The sequence below is a fragment of the Poromitra crassiceps genome (genome assembly GCF_964638095.1).
Source record: "Poromitra crassiceps genome assembly, chromosome: 30".
Taxonomy (NCBI): Eukaryota; Metazoa; Chordata; class Actinopteri; order Beryciformes; family Melamphaidae; genus Poromitra; species Poromitra crassiceps.
Genome location: NC_139652.1, coordinates 2,493,114 through 2,513,275, shown reverse-complemented (window position 1 = coordinate 2,513,275; position 20,162 = coordinate 2,493,114). Strand labels below are relative to the sequence as shown.

General features: G+C 44.8%; 1 protein-coding gene across 1 annotated transcript; it reads right to left on the bottom strand.

The window, feature by feature from the left end:
• Positions 1 to 654: 654 nt before the first annotated feature.
• On the bottom strand, positions 655 to 6,523 carry LOC310800656 (hydroxycarboxylic acid receptor 2-like; the record flags this gene model as incomplete). The annotated part of the gene is made up of 4 exons (XM_083663277.1): positions 655 to 996; positions 2,275 to 2,577; positions 5,202 to 5,433; positions 6,360 to 6,523. The coding sequence occupies 4 exons, from the start codon at positions 6,521 to 6,523 to the stop codon at positions 655 to 657; spliced, it is 1,041 nt and encodes a 346-aa protein (XP_083519403.1).
• Positions 6,524 to 20,162: the final 13,639 nt, after the last annotated feature.

The following is a 20,162-nucleotide window of genomic DNA, read 5'->3' as shown; positions in this document are numbered from 1 at the left end:
TTCACACACGCATTCACACCTGGAAGCTGCCCAGTACAACCACAGTCTGATCTGTTGGCCACTGAGCAGCTCCACTGGAGCGGTCAGGGGTTAAGGGCCTTGCTCAAGGGCACCTCAGTGGTGGTAATGAGGGAGGGGCAAGCGCTGCCTTTTCACTTTCCCCACCCAGATTTATCCTGCCGGTCCCGGGGATTGAACCGACGACCTTCCGGTCACAAGCTTGCTTCTTTAACCGTTGGGCCACCACTGCCCCAGGTATGTCTATGTTGTGTAAGTTAAACTGTACATATCTTGCACTGCACATTCATTCTGTCGTGTGTTTGTCAAAATACTTCCAAACATGAATGTTATGCGGCGCCATGCTGCCTAGCTGTATCACCAGATCCACGTGGGGGGTGGGGCGAGTACCGAACAGCTGAAACATTACTCGAGTACTGACATTACAAACGAGTACTCGAGTACCCGAGTACTCCCGCCCATCCCTATGCGCAACAGTCTCGGACACAGGGGACAGCTGTCACCAAAAAACGTATTCTGAAGGCATGAAATGATTGGAGTGTACAGTCCTCATATGGACTTGTTCCTGAGAAGTTTGTTTTTATCTAGTAAGTGTAAACAGGGTGTCAGCCAAGGCGTCACGGCCTCTGTTGGGCCTCATGGACCCTGCTCCATCCTGGGCTGAGTTCCAGAGGAGGCCACGGTCTGGTTGTCACTCGCCTGGTGACAATGTCGCAGGGCAGCGGGCAGTGAGCCCCAGAGAGCCTTCCTGAACATGGAGCTGGAGAAGCAGTAGATGAGGGGGTCCAGGGCGGAGTTGAGGAAGTTCAGGCCGAGGGACGCGATGGTGAGCTGCTTGAAGGTGTAGTACGAGTCGCAGTCCCACGGCCGGGATGAGCTGATGACCCATAGGCCGATGGTGGTCACTGTCCCGGGTAGGAAACACACCACGAACACCCCCACGATCACGGCGCACACCCGCATCGCCCTGCGCACCTTCTGCAGAGATGGGAAGTAACAAAGTATGTGTACTTAAAGGGATAGGCCAACTTTTTTGCCATATTGCCGACAGTAAATGGATAATGTGAATGCTTTTATCATCACTGTGCGTTCCCTACAAAGAGCGATACAGCCGTCGCTGCTACTTTCCTAGTGCTACAATGGTAGTGAGCGTTACAGCTGCCTACTCCCGTTCAGTCGCCCAAAATACATATTGCAACAGCGTCAGAAACACTCACATGTAGGCTACATGTTGTGACTCGTGTGCTCACCACACGATGGAATATTAATCCAAAGTGGGAACGGCCATTTTCAAAGTAAATCCACACACCGAGATCTAACAAAGATGAACCAAACTAAGCAAGAGTAAGTGAAGTTACTTCCTCATTTGCCATGAGGCGCTGTACACAGGCGCATGAGTGTTTCTGGCGCTGTTGCAATGTGTATTTTGGGCGACTGAACGGGAGTAGGCAGCTGTACCGCTCACTACCATTGTAGCACTAGGAAAGTAGCAGCGACGGCTGTATCGCTCTTTGTCGACAATATGGCAAATAGGCGAATCTCCCAAAAAGGGACTTATTCCTTTAAGTACTGTAATTAGGTCGAACCTTCGGGTATCTGTAGGCTACTTTAGTCAGTATTTATTATTGTGACAACTTTTTACTTTTAGTCCCTATATTTGAACACAAATATTTCTACTTTCTTAATTTTACATTTTCAAAGCAGTCTTACTTTAGTTTTAATGCACGACAGACAAAAACAATGTAACGTTCAGCTCTCCCAGCTTTCACACTACTACCGCTCCCTCCATCCATCCATCCTGCATCCCTCCCTCTTATTAGATGTGATTTTAAGGATTTTAATTAAACAATTGAACTTGAACCATAACACACTAATTATTAAAGGACGTTTTTTTTTGGCGATTTCCAACCCGCTTTGTATCATAACACTTGGTTCACACCAGAAGCATCTCTGAAGCAGCACGTCACTCTGTTTTGCTCCATGCCTCGCTCTATTTCCTAACTGTACTTCTACTTCAATAAATAATGTGCACTTTCCCCCCGTCTGTCTCTGACCTGGGCTTTGTCCATCTGTCTCTGACCTGGGCTTTGTCTCTGACCTGGGCTTTGTCCATCTGTCTCTGACCTGGGCTTTGTCTCTGACCTGGGCTTTGTCCATCTGTCTCTGACCTGGGCTTTGTCCATCTGTCTCTGACCTGGGCTTTGTCTCTGACCTGGGCTTTGTCCATCTGTCTCTGACCTGGGCTTTGTCTCTGACCTGGTCTTTGTCCATATGTCTCTGGCGCAGGATGGAGGAGATCCGGGCGGAGCAGTAGAGCAGCAGTGCCAGCGGAAGGAAGAACTCCAGCACCCACAGGACGCGATGCGCCCTGACCAGGCCTTGCGAGCGCTCGCTGTCGGAGTTGAAGAAGGTACACTGGGTGTTGTTACCGCTGCCCGTGATGTCGTTGAGAGCCAGCATGGGAACCCGAGGAGCGATCATCAGCAGCCAGAGGCATGCTGCCACGTAGCCAGCCTGCTTCTTGGTCATGCGGTTGAAGCGGTGATGGGGGTGGACCACCTGGAAGAAGAAGAGGAGGATGAAAAACACTTTAGATAGGTTATAATGTCAAATGCTACAGAAGACTCAATACGACACGTCCTGTTGGGTCACAAACTGAGGACTCATCAGCAAACTTACAGGTTTGAACATTTGATAAGAAAATATATTGTTCGGCTCAACCTGGCCTTTCTGCAGCTCCTGTGTCTTCCTCCAGCTGTGAGAGAACATGCTGTGCGGCCAACTGCCAGGGCACGGTTTACAGTTGAACGTTATTAGCTTTCCGTTTAGCATTGGATTTACATCCGGAATATTGCCAAATAGGCACGTTCGCTTTGACACCAAGGCTTATCGTTCACAGGACACATGCGGATCAGCTATGTGTCTTCATGTGTGCACGTGGGTGTGCCCGTCTTAAAAGGAGGTGTGTCCAGCAAAAACTGTCGTTGAGCTACCTTATGGTGGACTGGAAACAATTGCGCTAAGACCAACTCAGACCCTGGTCTTACCGCAGAGCAGGCTGGCGCAGTAGTATTTCAGACTGCTCCAGGATGCACTGCTGGCCATTTTCCTAATTTACCAGCGTTATTCCCCGCAAATAGTGGGTGGTCTTTGTGCCGACAGCCTGCAATGCCGATAGCCCACAAGCAGAACCAGCTGAGCAAGGCGGCGTGCAGCGTGTCGGTGGACCGGCTGGAGCTAACCTCTCCCAGCCCCCACGCCTAAACCTAACCTCCCCCCATGCCTAAACCTAACCTCCCCCACCCCCCACGCCTAAACCTAACCTCTCCCACCCCCCACGCCTAAACCTAACCTCCCCCAGACCCTAAACCTAACCTCTCCCACCCCCCACGCCTAAACCTAACCTCCCCCAGACCCCAACCCTAACCTCTCCCACCCCCCACGCCTAAACCTAACCTCCCCCAGACCCTAAACCTAACCTCTCCCACCCCCCACGCCTAAACCTAACCTCCCCCAGACCCTAACCCTAAATCTAACCTCTCCTACCCACCCCACACCTAACCCTAAACCTAGCGTTGCACGCTTGACGAGTTGGGAATGAGAAATGTGTTGGGCTGCTGGCATTGTGGACTGTCGGCACTGCGGGTGGTCGGCATAGTGGGTGGACCCCATATAATAGGTTTCACATATACATGCTATAGCATGCGCTGGGATGCGTCATCAGTGATGTTGACTGGGGTCGTGGGGTGTTTCGGGTCTGTCACACATCATACACCCTTGCCCAGTAGCCCCGGCCGAGGCCGATTACGACCCCGACCCGCGTCCCAGAAGCAGCCGCTCTCGGATCAGCCTTCCTACTCTGTCTGCAACGTTGCCCGCGGAAGGGTTGATCACGCCCAATCCGCTGCAATAGAGTTTAGTGCTACACCGCAGTATTGAAAGACCTTCGGTGCATGGAGGTCTAAGGCCCTGTGGGGTGATTCCAGGCCGGGCACCTCCTTCGTCTCACCAGAACCTCCTGTAAGTGTTGGTAAATTAGGAAAATGCACTTGTACACGCCTCCAACTACGTCAGCGCCTGCGTTACCATCTTTGCGGCCTTACTCCGCTATATGATCTTTAAACTACAGCCACAAATCCCCCGCCATTGTCTTGACACTTCACCCACACAGCATTGTTTTGCATGTCCTGCCTGGAGTGTTAATCAGTTCAAAGTTGGCCCATGACGCTTTTCTACACTTTCATGCAAATCCGCTCATAACGTTTGGAGATATCCTGTGGACAGACAAACAGTTGAAAACCTCCCGGTCAACTCTAGTTGGCGGAGGTAGAAATTAACTCAATATGTAAACTCTTTCTCCACCTTAAAGGGATACGCCAACATATTAACACATCCGCCTATTGTACGCACACAGCACATGCGCCTCAGGCAAGCGCGGAAGTGACTTTGGTTCTGCCATATTAGTTAGTTCTGGCTATATGGATTTACTTCGAAAACGACCGTTTCCCGTAACTTTGGATTATTATTCCATCGCATGGGGAGTACACGAGTCACAACATGTACATGTGTTTCTGGCGCTGTTGGAATGTGTATTCTTTGGTGAATGAATGGGGGTAGACTCGTGCACCGTTTACTGCCAATGTAGTGCTACGTTCACTATTCAGGAGGGCTGAAACGTACTTTCTACTGCACGCACAGGGATGAGAAAGCCATCTACACTCTAGTTTTACTCGGAAATATGGCAAATAGATGAATCTCCCAAAATGTCGGCGTATCCCTTTAAAGTAGGGGTGGGAATCACCAGATGTCCCACAATATGATATTAACACGAGACTTAAGTCACGATATGATAGTATTGCGATATCCTAGTATTTCGATATATTGAGTATTGTGATTATATTGCGATTTATTACTTTTTTTCCACTGCAAATTATGTCCCCAAAGGAAAACTTTGTCATCATCTGTTTAATCTACGATAACATTTCCAGTCTCTTCATCTCACTTCAATCATTTTTATTGCAGCAAAATTGTCAAGTAGACAGACTGACTAACACTGTCATAAAACCTGTCATAAATGTTGCATGCGCCTAACAATTTATCGCAGTACTTTGTGCGAGACAAAATATAGCCAAACAAAATATTGTGATACTATCCTGTGTATCGATCTCCACCCCCACCCCTACCTTAAAGTAGCGGTAGACGGCTACCACAGTCATGAGGCCGATGCTGACTGAGCGGTTGGAGAACATCAGGAAGAGATTGATGCGGCACAGGGCGTCTCCAAACACCCACCGGCCTCTGAGCAAGCCATCGATCGTCAGTGGCACACTGACTAGACCCAGGAAGTCTGCCATCACCACGTTGAAGAGGAAGACGTTGTTGGGGTTCCAGCTCCTCAGTCGGAACCAGAAGATCCTATAGGTGACCGGATCCCAACGAACCAAATATGGGACAAAGAGTACATTTGTGTGGGACAATGTGGGACACGTTACCAATGCTGAGTAGAGCTGCAACTAACAATACATTTTGTCATTGATTAATCTGTCGATTATTTTTAGACTAATCGATTAGTCGTTCGGTCTATAAAATGTCACAAAATGGTGAAAAATTTCAATCACCTTTCCCCCAAAGCCCAAGATGACATCTGTCCTGAGTCCTGACCAACAGTCCACAACAACCCAAAGATACTAATCAGTTTACTGCCATAGAAGACTACAGACACCATCAAATATTCACATTGAAGAAGCTGGAACGAGACCATTTAGTTGGCGATTCATTTTCTGTCGATCGACTAATCGTTGCAGCTGTAATGCTGAGATGTAGGCACTAGGCTAGTTTAACATTTTGATACAGTAGGCTATGTCTAACTTTAAAAAACATCATTAGGTAATCGGGGCAATGACCTAATAAAAAAATGCGGCTCCGTCAGGTCACCCGCACGGGTGCTCTTTACAACCCCTGAAAGTTTCAGCCCGTAAAACAACACAGCCGCGGTCGGGCAAAATTCTGCTCACTCACTCACACGCCCACAGACACTTCTCAAATTATAATAAGATAAACATTTCGATTCTGCCCCTGCGAGTAGGCTAATATGTTAATATAACAAAAAGATAATATGCTGTATTTAGATCAAGGGACTGTAGTAAATATGAACACACAGCATAATGTTAATATGACATGGCGTGGCTTCAAAACACTATCATATTACTCTCTCTCGCTCAGACTTTTGAAAAATAGAGCCAATCAAAATGTGGGACATCATCCCAATATGTGGGACAAGGGAAAATGCATGAAAATGCTGTGCAGTCCCGCACACAACGTGGGGCACCTGGTTACCCTACCACAAGGCAAGCGTGTTTCCCACCAGCCCCAGCAGCAGGTCCATGGTGAGGATGGGCGGCAGGATCAGGCGCTCCAGGTGGACTCTCGGTGGCGGGCAGCCGGCAGTCCAGCTCGTCAAGTTTGCCATCACGCTGGTGAAGTTACCGCGAAGCTCTGGCACCATTTTGGCAGACTGGTGCTCTTACTTTGTCTCTTAGATCAGTGGTTCCCTAACTGGGCTACGCGTACTGCAGGGGCTACCCGAGAGAAAGGAGGGGGAAGGGCACACTGAAGCCAAGTCAAGCTCAGAGATGGAGGATGTTCAGGCGATCTATCTGACTGATGCCTTCCTCTTTTCACCTTCTGTCTTTCAGGAGGCTGACTGTCTGTCTGTTGAAAATAAAGAATTGTGTTGCAATGTTGTTTTGTAACGTTTTGTAACATTGAACGCTTCTCACTTTTTCAAGGGTCAGAGAAAAGTTCCTTCAACTTCATTCGGCACTTGAGCATCGGCTCAAATCCAAATGTGTGTATTTCAGTAAGAAGAGTGATAAACAAGGCTTTGTAATGTAATGTAATGTAATGTAATGTAATGTAATGTAATGTAATGTAATGTAAGAGTGATAAACAAGGCTTTGTAATGTAATGTAAGAGTGATAAACAAGGCTTTGAACATTTGAAATGAGATGCCTTGACACGTAAACACAAAAAAGTTGTATAATATTCAACATCTAAATTGCACTGTTAAAGATGACATAATGTTTGTGGACATTGTTGCTGAATGACAAGTGACTTCTCACCTCTCATCATTTATGTTAACAAATTGATATTTATCTCCTATCTTCAAATATTGATAGCAATAAACCAATATCATTCAAATGATACAAACATTCCACAAATGAAACATTAAACAGCCTTGGAACTGAGACCATGAACTCTTTAGGAAAGTGTTTACAGGGGTCATAAATCAAGTGAGAAGTAGGGCCATTTCCCCATTCACTTCCATGTAACCGGACATCAATTATTGTGCAGGTTTAAGATAGTTCCACATTGGCTTCAGAAATGGAACTATGAGCTAGCCCACTGATGTAAACAGTTAAAGGGACACTCCGCCTATTTTCAACCAGCTTTGTATCATTAGAACATCAGTAGTATATCAGAAAACTGTAAACGGTTTTGAAGTCTCTCATTTAATTTGACAGTTATTGAGTGTTAAAGTGTGGACCAGTGACATCACTGGTCCACACTAACTCAAATTAATAACTCATTAAAGCAGCTACGAGCAACTTTTTCGATTGTTATTAAACAGTATAAATTTAATATCAATGCATCACATCTTACCTCTAATAGTAGACGAGACCAACGCAGAGTAGTCTCGCTTGAACCCCGAGTGAATCGGCCAGTGTTAGTGTGTCTGTAGCCAGGGCAGATCAGGAAGTGAAATGAAACGGTTTGCAGCAGCCACTTCGGGCATAACCACAAAATAACTTCCAAAAAACCTGTTAGAATATAACGAGAGATGTTCCCGCGAGTATGCGTGGCGTTCACATTGTTTATGTTATGTTGCTAGGCAGCGCAAACGGCGGAGGAAGGCAGCTGCGTTTCACTTCCTGGTTTCACTTCCGCGTTTCACTTCCGGGTTACCCGGTCCGGTCGCTCTAGAGAGCCCCCTGTTGGCGCGAGTTTAGACAGACTATAGACTTAATAATCACCTAAGGGAGCAATCTCAGATACACACGGCTTTGGTCTCGTCGACTATTAGAGGTAAGATGTGATGCATTGATATTAAATTTATACTGTTTAATAACAATCGAAAAAGTTGCTCGTAGCTGCTTTAACTCAAATCAACTCTCAATAACTGTCAAACTATTCATCATTCATCTAGTTTGACAGTTATTGAGAGTTGATTTTTGCGTTGGGCAGAGTGTTCCTTTAAGTACATAGGCTACTCTGTACCGCAACCCCGCGCCCATTTCAGAACATCTCTAGAAATCAACATTTTGGAGTCAGGTCCAGTAAGTAAGTAAAGGTGAAGTTTTCACTTCATTTTCATTTGGCTGGAGAAGAGAAGACAATCACAGAAAATCCCTGGTTGCTGGAGATAAAAGGCGGCACAGGCAGGAAACTCATTACACATTTTTGTCATTTAAAAAAATGCTGATATCACTTTTTTCATTTTTGTGTGGACACAGAGAGTTTCCATGCAGACCTTATTTAGTCAATTGGTCAGTATGTATTTTAGCAGCACATTCTGTACAAAGGCAAGGTTCTAATTAGATCAGACCCCCTCTCTCTCTCTCTCTCTCTCTCTCTCTCTCTCTCTCTCTCTCTCTCCCTATTGCTCTCAAATTCAAATAATGCATTATTGGCAAGGCAGGAAAAAGAAAACCTATAGTGGAAATATATATGTTGCCAGTATTTCAAATGGGGTAACAGCAACATTGACTAATACATTGATCCCATCAAAGGCAAACCCGCCACCCTGACCACCACTCCCTTACAGGTCACCGATTTATTTCATTGTCACACTCCTGTGGCGTCAATTCCAGGTGTTGTGGGAGTTCTATAGAAGTCTATTGGACTACCCTGCACGTTGTGGAGTTCTATAGAAGTCTATTGGACTACCCTGCACATTGTGGGAGTTCTATAGAAGCCTATTGGACTACCCTGCACGTTGTGGGAGTTCTATAGAAGTCTATTGGACTACCCTGCACATTGTGGGAGTTCTATAGAAGCCTATTGGACTACCCTGCACGTTGTGGGAGTTCTATAGAAGTCTATTGGACTACTCTGCACGTTGTGGGAGTTCTATAGAAACCTATTGGACTACCCTGCACGTTGTGGGAGTTCTATAGAAGTCTATTGTACTACCCTGCACGTTGTGGGAGTTCTATAGAAGTCTATTGGACTACCCTGCACCTTGTGGGAGTTCTATATAAGTCTATTGGACTACCATGCACGTTGTGGGAGTTCTATAGAAGCCTATTGGACTACCCTGCATGTTGTGGGAGTTCTATAGAAGTCTATTGGACTACCATGCACGTTGTGGGAGTTCTATAGGAGTCTATTGGACTACCCTGCACGTTGTGGGAGTTTTATAGAAGTCTATTGGACTACCATGCACCCTGCACGTTGTGGGAGTTTTATAGAAGTCTATTGGACTACCATGCACATTGTGGGAGTTCTATAGAAGTCTATTGGACTACCCTGCACCATTGTGGGAGTTCTATAGAAGTCTATTGGACTACCCTGCACCATTGTGGGAGTTCTATAGAAGTCTATTGGACTACCCTGCACGTTGTGGGAGTTCTATAGAAGTCTATTGGACTACCCTGCACATTGTGGGAGTTCTATAGAAGTCTATTGGACTACCCTGCACATTGTGAGAGTTCTATAGAAGTCTATTGGACTACCCTGCACGTTGTGGGAGTTCTATAGAAGTCTATTGGACTACCCTGCACATTGTGGGAGTTCTATAGAAGTCTATTGGACTACCATGCACATTGTGGGAGTTCTATAGAAGTCTATTGGACTACCATGCACATTGTGGGAGTTCTATAGAAGTCTATTGGACTACCATGCACATTGTGGGAGTTCTATAGAAGCCTATTGGACTACCCTGTACATTGTGGGAGTTCTATAGAAGTCTATTGGACTACCATGCACATTGTGGGAGTTATATAGGAGTCTATTGGACTACCCTGCACGTTGTGGGAGTTTTATATAAGTCTATTGGACTACCATGCACATTGTGGGAGTTCTATAGAAGTCTATTGGACTACCCTGCACGTTGTGGGAGTTTTATATAAGTCTATTGGACTACCATGCACATTGTGGGAGTTCTATAGAAGTCTATTGGACTACCCTGCACATTGTGGGAGTTCTATAGAAGTCTATTGGACTACCCTGCACGTTGTGGGATGTCTATAGATGTCTGTTGGACTACCCTGCACGTTGTGGGAGTTCTATATAAGCCTATTGGACTACCATGCACATTGTGGGAGTTCTATAGAAGCCTATTGGACTACCCTGCACCTTGTGGGAGTTCTATATAAGTCTATTGGACTACCATGCACGTTGTGGGAGTTCTATAGAAGCCTATTGGACTACCCTGCACGTTGTGGGAGTTCTATAGAAGTCTATTGGACTACCATGCACGCTGTGGGAGTTCTATAGGAGTCTATTGGACTACCCTGCACGTTGTGGGAGTTTTATAGAAGTATATTGGACTACTATGCACGTTGTGGGAGTTCTATAGAAGTCTATTGGACTACCCTGCACATTGTGGGAGTTCTATAGAAGTCTATTGGACTACCATGCACGTTGTGGGAGTTCTATAGGAGTCTATTGGACTACCCTGCACATTGTGGGAGTTCTATAGAAGTCTATTGGACTGCCATGCACGTTGTGGGAGTTCTATAGAAGTCTATTGGACTACCCTGGACATTGTGTTAAATCTGTCTCACGTCTATCACGGACTCACTCTTGCTGGTGTCACAACCAAATCCCAGCTGCCTCATAGGACGCTGATTGGTGTGAAACCACTGGTGGTTCAGATTCAAACCAATAGATTGGAGTGTGGCAAGTTGGACTGGTCGTGTGATTTTGATCTCATGATCTTGCATGAATCCAGCGGCTGGAGGTCTTCCCTTTCATTATGAAGAGAACATTGTAATTGTCAGCATACCTCTCTGTGTCTGTCTGCCTCGCCTCCTCTCTCTCTCAATCTATCTCTCTGCTGTCCAAATCACTCTCTCTCTGCTGTCCAAATCACTCTCTCTCGATCATCACAGAGTCTCACACGCTCAGCTGCAACATCTGTCACTTCAGAGTCATCCGTGTGTTTGATAGAGATTGACCTTGTTACAGAGGATGTCACATAGAAAGACCAATAGTTTTAATACAGATATCGATATGTCAATTTGTATAAAGGCAACGTACCTCTGACACCTCTGTGGTCTGCCTGGATCCTATAATCAAACCTCAGGCACATTATAGACCCAGGTCAAGGCCAAACCAGTGTGCTTGATGACTTTTATTCCCAAATAAAATATCTACCAAAATGATTCTTCCTATCTATCTATCTATCTATCTATCTATCTATCTATCTATCTATCTATCTATCTATCTATCTATCTATCTACAGTATCTATCTATCTATCTATCTATCTATCTATCTATCTATCTATCTATCTATCTATCTATCTATCTCTCTATCTCTCTATCTATATACCTATCTATCTATCTATCTATCTATCTATCTATCTATCTATCTATCTATCTATCTATCTATCTATCTCTCTATCTATCTATCTATCTATCATCTATCTATCTATCTCTCTATCTATCTATCTATCTATCTATCTCTCTATCTCTCTATCTATATACCTATCTATCTATCTATCTATCTATCTATCTATCTATCTATCTATCTATCTATCTCTCTATCTATCTATCTATCTATCTATCTCTCTATCTATCTATCTATCTATCTATCTATCTATCTATCATCTATCTATCTATCTATCTATCTATCTATATCTCTCTCTCTCTCTCTCTCTCTCTCTCTCTATCTGTCTATTTATCTATCTTTCTGTAGGTGTATTTTGTTTGTTTGTTTGTTTTTACCTGTGAAGTCATTATGTATGGAGAAGGAGGAGGAATAGCTGGATACTTTACCCACAGTGACGGCCCGTCGTCCTCCTTAACATTCATCTCACCCAGTGCGTCATATAGTAACTGTGATTTGAATGATAATCATGTCACTAATGAGCAAAGCTGCTTATCCCCTATTCAAATCCAGCCCAGAGGATTTAAAACTGTCCATTAACAGGTGATTTAGTCTTGGAATCTTTTTTTTTTTCTTAAAAGGAGAAAAAATGAGCAGCTATATAACTTTTATAGAAAAGAAACAACAGTCTGTTTGAAAGCAGTCAGAATAATGCAATGTTCTACTATCAAGAAAATGCTTTGAAACAGGTTTGTGATAATATGTAATAATGCCGCATTATGTAATAATCTGTGCATTATGAAATACATCGCCTCAAGGCAATATGTAATAAAGTTTTCAGCATTTTGTATTGTATCTATCTTCTATCATCAGTATATAAATGGGAGCTGGGGCTCTGTCTGTCTGTCTGTTGCACTGATGACATCATCAGTGATGTCATAAATCCCACTGATGGCATCACATAAATCCCACTGATGACATCATCAATGATGTCATAAATTCACTCTCTCTCTCTCACACACACACACACACACACACAAAGTCACCCTAGTAAATTCACTCACACTCACACGGTTCGGGCCCCGTGGCCCGGCGCTCACCCAGAGCAACCTGTGTGTGTGTGTGTGTGTGTGTGTGTGTGTGTGTGTGCGAATGGCAAGCTGCTGTGTGTCTCTGGTGGTAATGAACACATGCACTACAGGCGTCACTGTCAGCACTCATACTGAACTCACATAATAGGAAATAGGCAATTTAAATAATGCATTGTGACATATGGCTGTTGGCTGAGTTTGCATGCAGCCCATAACAGTCGCACACTCTGTGAGCAATTATACTTAACGGTAATACACGCCGTCCTCGTCCTGGTTCCACACCCAGGATGGCCTGTTTATAATTGCTGATTTATCTGGCTGTTGAAAATCCACTATAAAGGAGCAGTTGTAATGTTCTTGAGCGGTTTGACTTGGAAGCAGTGGTGGGGAAAGTAGTCAGATCTTTTACTTACGCAAAGTCCTGCATTCAAAATGTTTCTGTAGTAAAAGTACAAAAGTATTAGCATCAAAATAAAGCAGCCAAAAGTAAAAGTACTATGCAGAATGGCCCATTTCTGAATAACACAGGATATATTGGATTGGATTTATGTGAAGGTTAAAATAAAGACATGCATTTTGCTCCAGATGAAGCCAGCCCAGCACAATCGAGCATAAAAGACCTATTTCCACTGTGGTCCTACAATGCATTACATTCCAAAGCATATAATAGAGGGGAAAAAACACACCACACAGATGTACAAAATGCAGATTATTGCACCAGATTTACCAAGAAATATATATTTTGTTACTAACAATTTGAACTGTTGTTTTCGATTGAGTTGTTTTATTGATGCTGGTAGACGATTCCAAGTAACAGCCCCAGAGTAAGCAAAAGTGCTTTTTCCTATCAATGTCCTATATGGGTTAACAGCATTGCTGGCTCTGGTCCCATAGTTATGGGAGTCAGTGAATCGTGTGAAGTAGCCTCTAACATAATTGGGCTCAGTGTCAAAAATGACTTATTTCAGTCCCTTGAACTAAGATGCTGAGAGCAGGATCATTCTGTAATCTATATCTTGTGCCAAATACAATGGCTTCGGTTTAGCCCAGATGTAAAGACAATTTACAATTTTATTATCGTAGTGAATTATAAGTATTGATGCATTAATATGTAAGCATCACTTCAATGCAGCTGCAGCTGGAAAAAGTGTATACAGTGCTACTGTACATCACTATTTATGAGTTGATTGATTGATTGGTTGGTTGATATAAATAATATATATATAATGTAATATATATATAATGAGTAAAAAGTAGCCTATATATTTCCCTCTGAAATGTTGTGGAGTAGAAGTATAAAGTATAAAGTATAGATAAGTATAAAGTAACATCAAATGTTAATACTCAAGTAAAGTACTTAATAGGCCTATGGTACCGCGTCTATGTGCCGACAGGCCGCAATGCCGATAGCCCACAAGCAGCGTGTCGGTGGACTGGCTGGAGCTAAGCTCTCCCAGCCCCCACGCCTAAACCTAACCTCCCCCCACGCCTAAACCTAACCTCCCCCATGACCCTAACCCTAAACCTAACCTCTCCCACCCCCCACGCCTAAACCTAACGTCGGCATTGCGGGCTGTCAGCACTGCGGGTGGTCAGCATAGCGAGGGAAAAGCTATATGAATTAGCGCGATTAAATACACTGTTACAGACATAATATAATATAATAATATATATTTGAATATATTCGAATGAATATGCATTTTTTAGAAGGAATATTCGAATATCATTTTTGACCAATTTTGACAGCCCTATTTTGTAATGATAAAAAGCTGGTTGAAAATCGGCAAAGTGGCCCTTTAAGTACAATTTGGAAATAGGCCTGGCGTCCACCCGCAATGCCGACCTTAGGTTTAGGCGTGGGGGGTGGGAGAGGTTAGGTTTAGGGTTAGGGTCTGGGGGAGGTTAAGTTTAGGCGTGAGAGGTTAGGTTTAGGCGTGGGGGGTGGGAGAGGTTAGGGTTAGGGTCTGGGGGAGGTTAGGTTTAGGTGTGGGGGCTGGGAGTGTTTAGCTCCAGCCGGTCCACCGACAAGCTGCACGCCGCCTCGCTCAGCTGGTTCTGCTTGTGGGCTATCGGCATTGCGGGCTGTTGGCACATAGACGGGGCACCGCTGCAGTCTGGTTTGTCCCTATTCAGCACCTGTACCTCCACAGGGGCTAACGGTAAGCTAACTAGCTTAGCTACGTAGTTTGCACACAACTTTATCTCAGATTCCACAATTTTTCCGTCTACTGACCAAAATCCAAAGTGCTTCCAAACAGGGCTTCTTAGACTGTTCGGAGTGGAAATCACTCTCTCTACTGCCGCAGCGTTTGGCTGTGAACAAAGTGACTGCTGTCCATCACTGAGTGTAGTGTCCCAGATGTCACACGAGGCAGACAGACAGGCAGCAGCGCAAGCTCTCATGAGAACGCGCAATGCCTAGTATGCAATCCAAATATGCCTGTTCATAATGTTTATTTGTGTGTTTTTGTATGAAACCTAAATGTATGTTTTTATTGTGCTGCCATTGCCAACATGGCCAGGTTTTTACCTGGTTAAATGTAATGTAAATAATAATAATAATACTGTAGAGGTAATAATAATAACAATAATAATACTCAAATATACATTTTTCATATTCGAATATTTTTTAAATGTATATATTCAAATATATATTTGAATATAGAATATTCTTTGACAGCCCTATTACAAAATTGGTATATGCAAATGAACAATGCTTAACTTCCTTCCATGCCTGCACCAACATCAGTTGCTGGCTGCCGCACTTTGTAAACACGCAGTTATTCAGTATGTAATATTTGTTCATCTGTCGTATGACTGGGTTGGAAAAATGATAGATGCTGCCCGGCAGGGGCATGTCTGGCTGAGAGAGCTATCGTATTACCACACGTAACGATGTACCCCCGCGCTGGTTCAACTGTTGAAGTTGAAGTTTTATTTGACAATTTAAAACATACATAATAATACTGCTTCACAGAAGACAGACTTTATGAAACATAAAACACTGCCGAGGATTAAAACACAACAAAGCCATGGGCTTATTTCCACTGTGGTCCTCTGGGGGAAAAGGAAGCGGGATGGCTGACAGGATTGTCAGGTGCAAATACTTACGACTCACAATACATAAATACATACCTAGAAATTAACATAAAGTACATAGTTATAAAATACAATATACATTCTCGCCCTGATACAGTGCTGATACAGTGCTGATACAGTACCTAACTATTCTAAAAGACTGGATGCCAACAATTTTTTAATTGCTGTCTTAAAACTGCTCTGTGCCTCAATAAGCTTCAGTGATGCCGGAACTTTGTTCCATTCAATGGCAGCAGAGTACAGAAAAGTGTTCTTACCTACTAGAGTCCTATATTTAAAAAGTCTGATATTAGTCGTGCTGCCTCTGGAATTGACTGCATATAGCGGGAGACCAAAGATAATTAGGGCCAGATTTGCACGAGGCTACCGATTTTGTAATGATACAAAGCATGGTTGCAAATGGGCAAGGTGGCCCTTTAAGTACTGTATTTTCCACCTCTGCTTGGGCGATGGAAGACAGTATTTCATGAGCCTCTCCAGACATCACTGCCTGCCAGCGGTGCTATCGGAGGCAACGGCAATACATTTCACAAACTCTCCCATCCAATAAATCACAATGTGACCAAAAGCAGAAGTGGTGAGACAGTGTTTCAACAGAGGGATGCCACGCTGCAATTACAGGTGGGGCCTGGCGGACAGCTGTTGAGGGCAGCGTGTTTTATTGCGGCGCAGGTAGAGGACACAGAGTCTCCAGGCGGGTCAGACGCCTCATTGTAAATGGACTTCTAATAGAAATGTCAACGTTCCTCTCAAGCCAAACTGCCTTGTGCCTTCAATCTTCCACTTGAAATCACTGCTGTCATTCGTGCATGCCCGCGCGGCCAGGAAGCATGGCCTTGGCGAGGCTGTCCATCAAAAGTGGCAGGGATATTATTGGTGTGCGCCGGACACAGGCGGAGCGCGGTCGTTCCGGTGAAGGATGCGTCGCCCTGCTCAGAGAGGATCATGGGAAATGTACAGAAGCCCCGACGAAATGAAGGAGCGTGTTGATGTCACTCTGCTGAGCGGCTAAGGCTCAGCTGTCCTTCAAGCTGTCATAGGTTCTATGCTCCTGCAGAAACAAACGCCACATTCTCACAACTGGTCAAATACTAAATCGGTCAGAAACCCTTGCCTTCACTTTTTCAACGCCAGGGTACACCTTTCTCCTTATTTTTCAACATGCAGGGTAGTGAGGTTGGGGGTATTTTTCAACATGCAGGGTAGTGAAGTTGGGGTTATTTTTCAACATGCAGGGTAGTGAGGTTGGGGTTATTTTTCAACATGCAGGGTAGTGAGGTTGGGGGTATTTTTCAACATGCAGGGTAGTGAGGTTGGGGTTATTTTTCAACATGCAGGGTAGTGAGGTTGGGGTTATTTTTCAACATGCAGGGTAGTGAGGTTGGGGCTATTTTTCAACATGCAGGGTAGTGAGGTTGGGGTTATTTTTCAACATGCAGGGTAGTGAGGTTGGGGTTATTTTTCAACATGCAGAGTAGTGAGGTTGGGGTTATTTTTCAACATGCAGGGTAGTGAGGTTGGGGTTATTTTTCAACATGCAGTGTAGTGAGGTTGGGGTTATTTTTCAACATGCAGGGTAGTGAAGTTGGGGTTATTTTTCAACATGCAGAGTAGTGAGGTTGGGGCTATTTTTCAACATGCAGGGTAGTGAGGTTGGGGCTATTTTTCAACATGCAGGGTAGTGAGGTTGGGGTTATTTTTCAACATGCAGTGTAGTGAGGTTGGGGTTATTTTTCAACATGCAGGGTAGTGAAGTTGGGGTTATTTTTCAACATGCAGAGTAGTGAGGTTGGGGTTATTTTTCAACATGCAGGGTAGTGAGGTTGGGGCTATTTTTCAACATGCAGGGTAGTGAGGTTGGGGTTATTTTTCAACATGCAGGGTAGTGAGGTTGGGGTTATTTTTCAACATGCAGGGTAGTGAAGTTGTTGGGATTTTTCAACATGCAGAGTAGTGAGGTTGTTGGGATTTTTCAACATGCAGGGTAGTGAAGTTGTTGGTATTTTTCAATATGCAGGGTAGTGAGGTTGTTGGGATTTTTCAACATGCAGGGTAGTGAGGTTGGGGTTATTTTTCAACATGCAGAGTAGTGAGGTTGGGGCTATTTTTCAACATGCAGTGTAGTGAGGTTGGGGTTATTTTTCAACATGCAGGGTAGTGAGGTTGGGGGTATTTTTCAACATGCAGGGTAATGAGGTTGGGGTTATTTAGTGAGGTTGGGGGTATTTTTCAACATGCAGGGTACACTCACAGAAATGAATCATGGTGTAGTTAATTATTAATTATTTTCATTCGTTCGATTTCATTTAAATAGTCATAATCACAAAATGTATTTATTCTAAATCCTTAGAATCCGCATAAACCTCCCCTGATATGTGAAGTGCTTTGAGTGTCTGAAAGGTGCTATATAAATCCAATCAATTATTGTTATTATTGTAGTGAGACAGCAGGGGCTGTCTCCCTGCAATCAACTAATCAAGGGACAATGACTCACACCTGATGTTAATGACTCTCACCTGTGTGGCCAGAGGAGACGCAGACATTCAAAAGGCAGCCAGCCTTTGACTTCCATGTTGCTGGAGGAGCGTCTGTCTGTTCTCGGCTGGTCACTCTCGGGACGGGAGGGAGCGTTCGCAGCTGATTAGGGCTGCCGGCGCGGAAGACAGTTAGCCAGGGGGAAAGTGTTCCTGTAGTCAGTGAGGGCCGGGCTATAGGAGTGAACCTTGTCGCCGCGCTCCAGCCGATCTTCAGCAGCGGCACGCTGCCGTATGCTGTTTCCACACCACAAGCCTGACTTTGTCCAGCGCCGCCGACGAAGCCGTGATTCCCCGGGGAGTCGGTCGGCGCCACAAGCGTAGACCCCGGGGGGGGGTCATCGCCAATCGGGCGAGTTGAGTAGCCTACATTTACCTCCATGTTATTTATGTCTGTCCTCTAGGTCTGTTCTCGTCTACCTGTGTTAGGTTTTAGACCGTAGCCTTTTAAATTGTGTGGGAGCCTGTATGGGGAGGCAGCGGGTGGAGCTCGCTATATTGGTTTTGGGGTGGAGGGTGCCTGGGTTTTCTCCTAGCTCATGGGCTTTTACGTTTGCAGTGACGTGTGTGCAATCCTTGCAGTGAAGTTTGTAGTGCTGTGCTGTACCCCTGTGTGGTACGTGTGCTGTGTTGTGATGTGGCTAAGCTAGTCGTTTTATATCTAGCTCTTGAGTGCGGTGTTATCTCTAGTATCCTACGTGTGCTGTGTTGTGAAGTGGCTAAGCTAGTCGTTGTATATCTAGCTCTTTAGAGTGCGGTGTTATCTCTTCTTACTGTATATAAATCCGGCATTACTCCGGCCCATTTGCCATACCTGTGCGGTTCCATTGTGTACCTCCTCACCTCGTTGCCCATGCCCTATATGAATTGGTTTTAGATAATAAAGTGACTTCTGTATGTACAATCTGTTTCCTGTGTGGGATATTTCCAGCCTCAGTGACAGTGAACCAATTACCGGTTCTCAAGGTAGCAGCATTTAGCTGCCTAATTACCAAAAGGTTCATTACACTGGTGGCAGCGGTGGGATTAACCTCTCAAAATGTCACTCGAGGCTGGTCCCAATCAACCTGGGCCTATTATTCAGAATGGTGAAGAAAATCCGGCGGTCGTAATGCCTCCCAATCTGGGTAATTCACTTTCCACCCCCCGTCCAGTATTTATGCCGGAAACGTTTACTGGGGTGGGACGCCAGTGGACTGACTGGTCTGAACAATTTGATTTGGCAGCCGATGTAAACAATTGGGATGACTCCCTTAAACTCAAATTCATGTCATTACTTCTGTCTGGGCGCGCTCGGGACATCTATAGTGGCATATCGGCTGACGCTAAAAGCAATTATGCACTGTTGAAAGTTGCCATGACCAGGTGTTTAGAGCCTTGTGACAGTGACGACTGGAGTAGAGCTGCGTTTGCAGGCAGGAGGAGGTTGCACAATGAAACTGCTCGGGAATTTGGTAATGCATTACGCCGCTTAACCGTTAGAGCTTATCCGACAGCGGATGAGGGCACCCGTGACCTGCTAGCTAGAGACCATTTTGTAACCCACTTTGCCATTGGAGATTTTCGTATTAGTTTGCGTAGTGCCAAGCCAGACACCCTGGAATCTGCCATTGATTTAGCTGCCGAAATGGAACTGTTAAGAAATTTAGAACATTCCCAGGCTCCTCCCCCTGATGTTAGAGTTCGAGAAGTTTCAGAACATAAAACAAAAAGTGATGAGAGAATGGATGTTTTGTTGGGGGTGGTGGAGGGACTGCGCCAGGAGGTTAAAGCATTGCAGGGCACAATATTACAAAGGGCCCCCACAAACATGTCTACTAGTTTGGGCCATCCTAGTAGAGACCCAGAAGGACTAGCCCCGCCCACCAA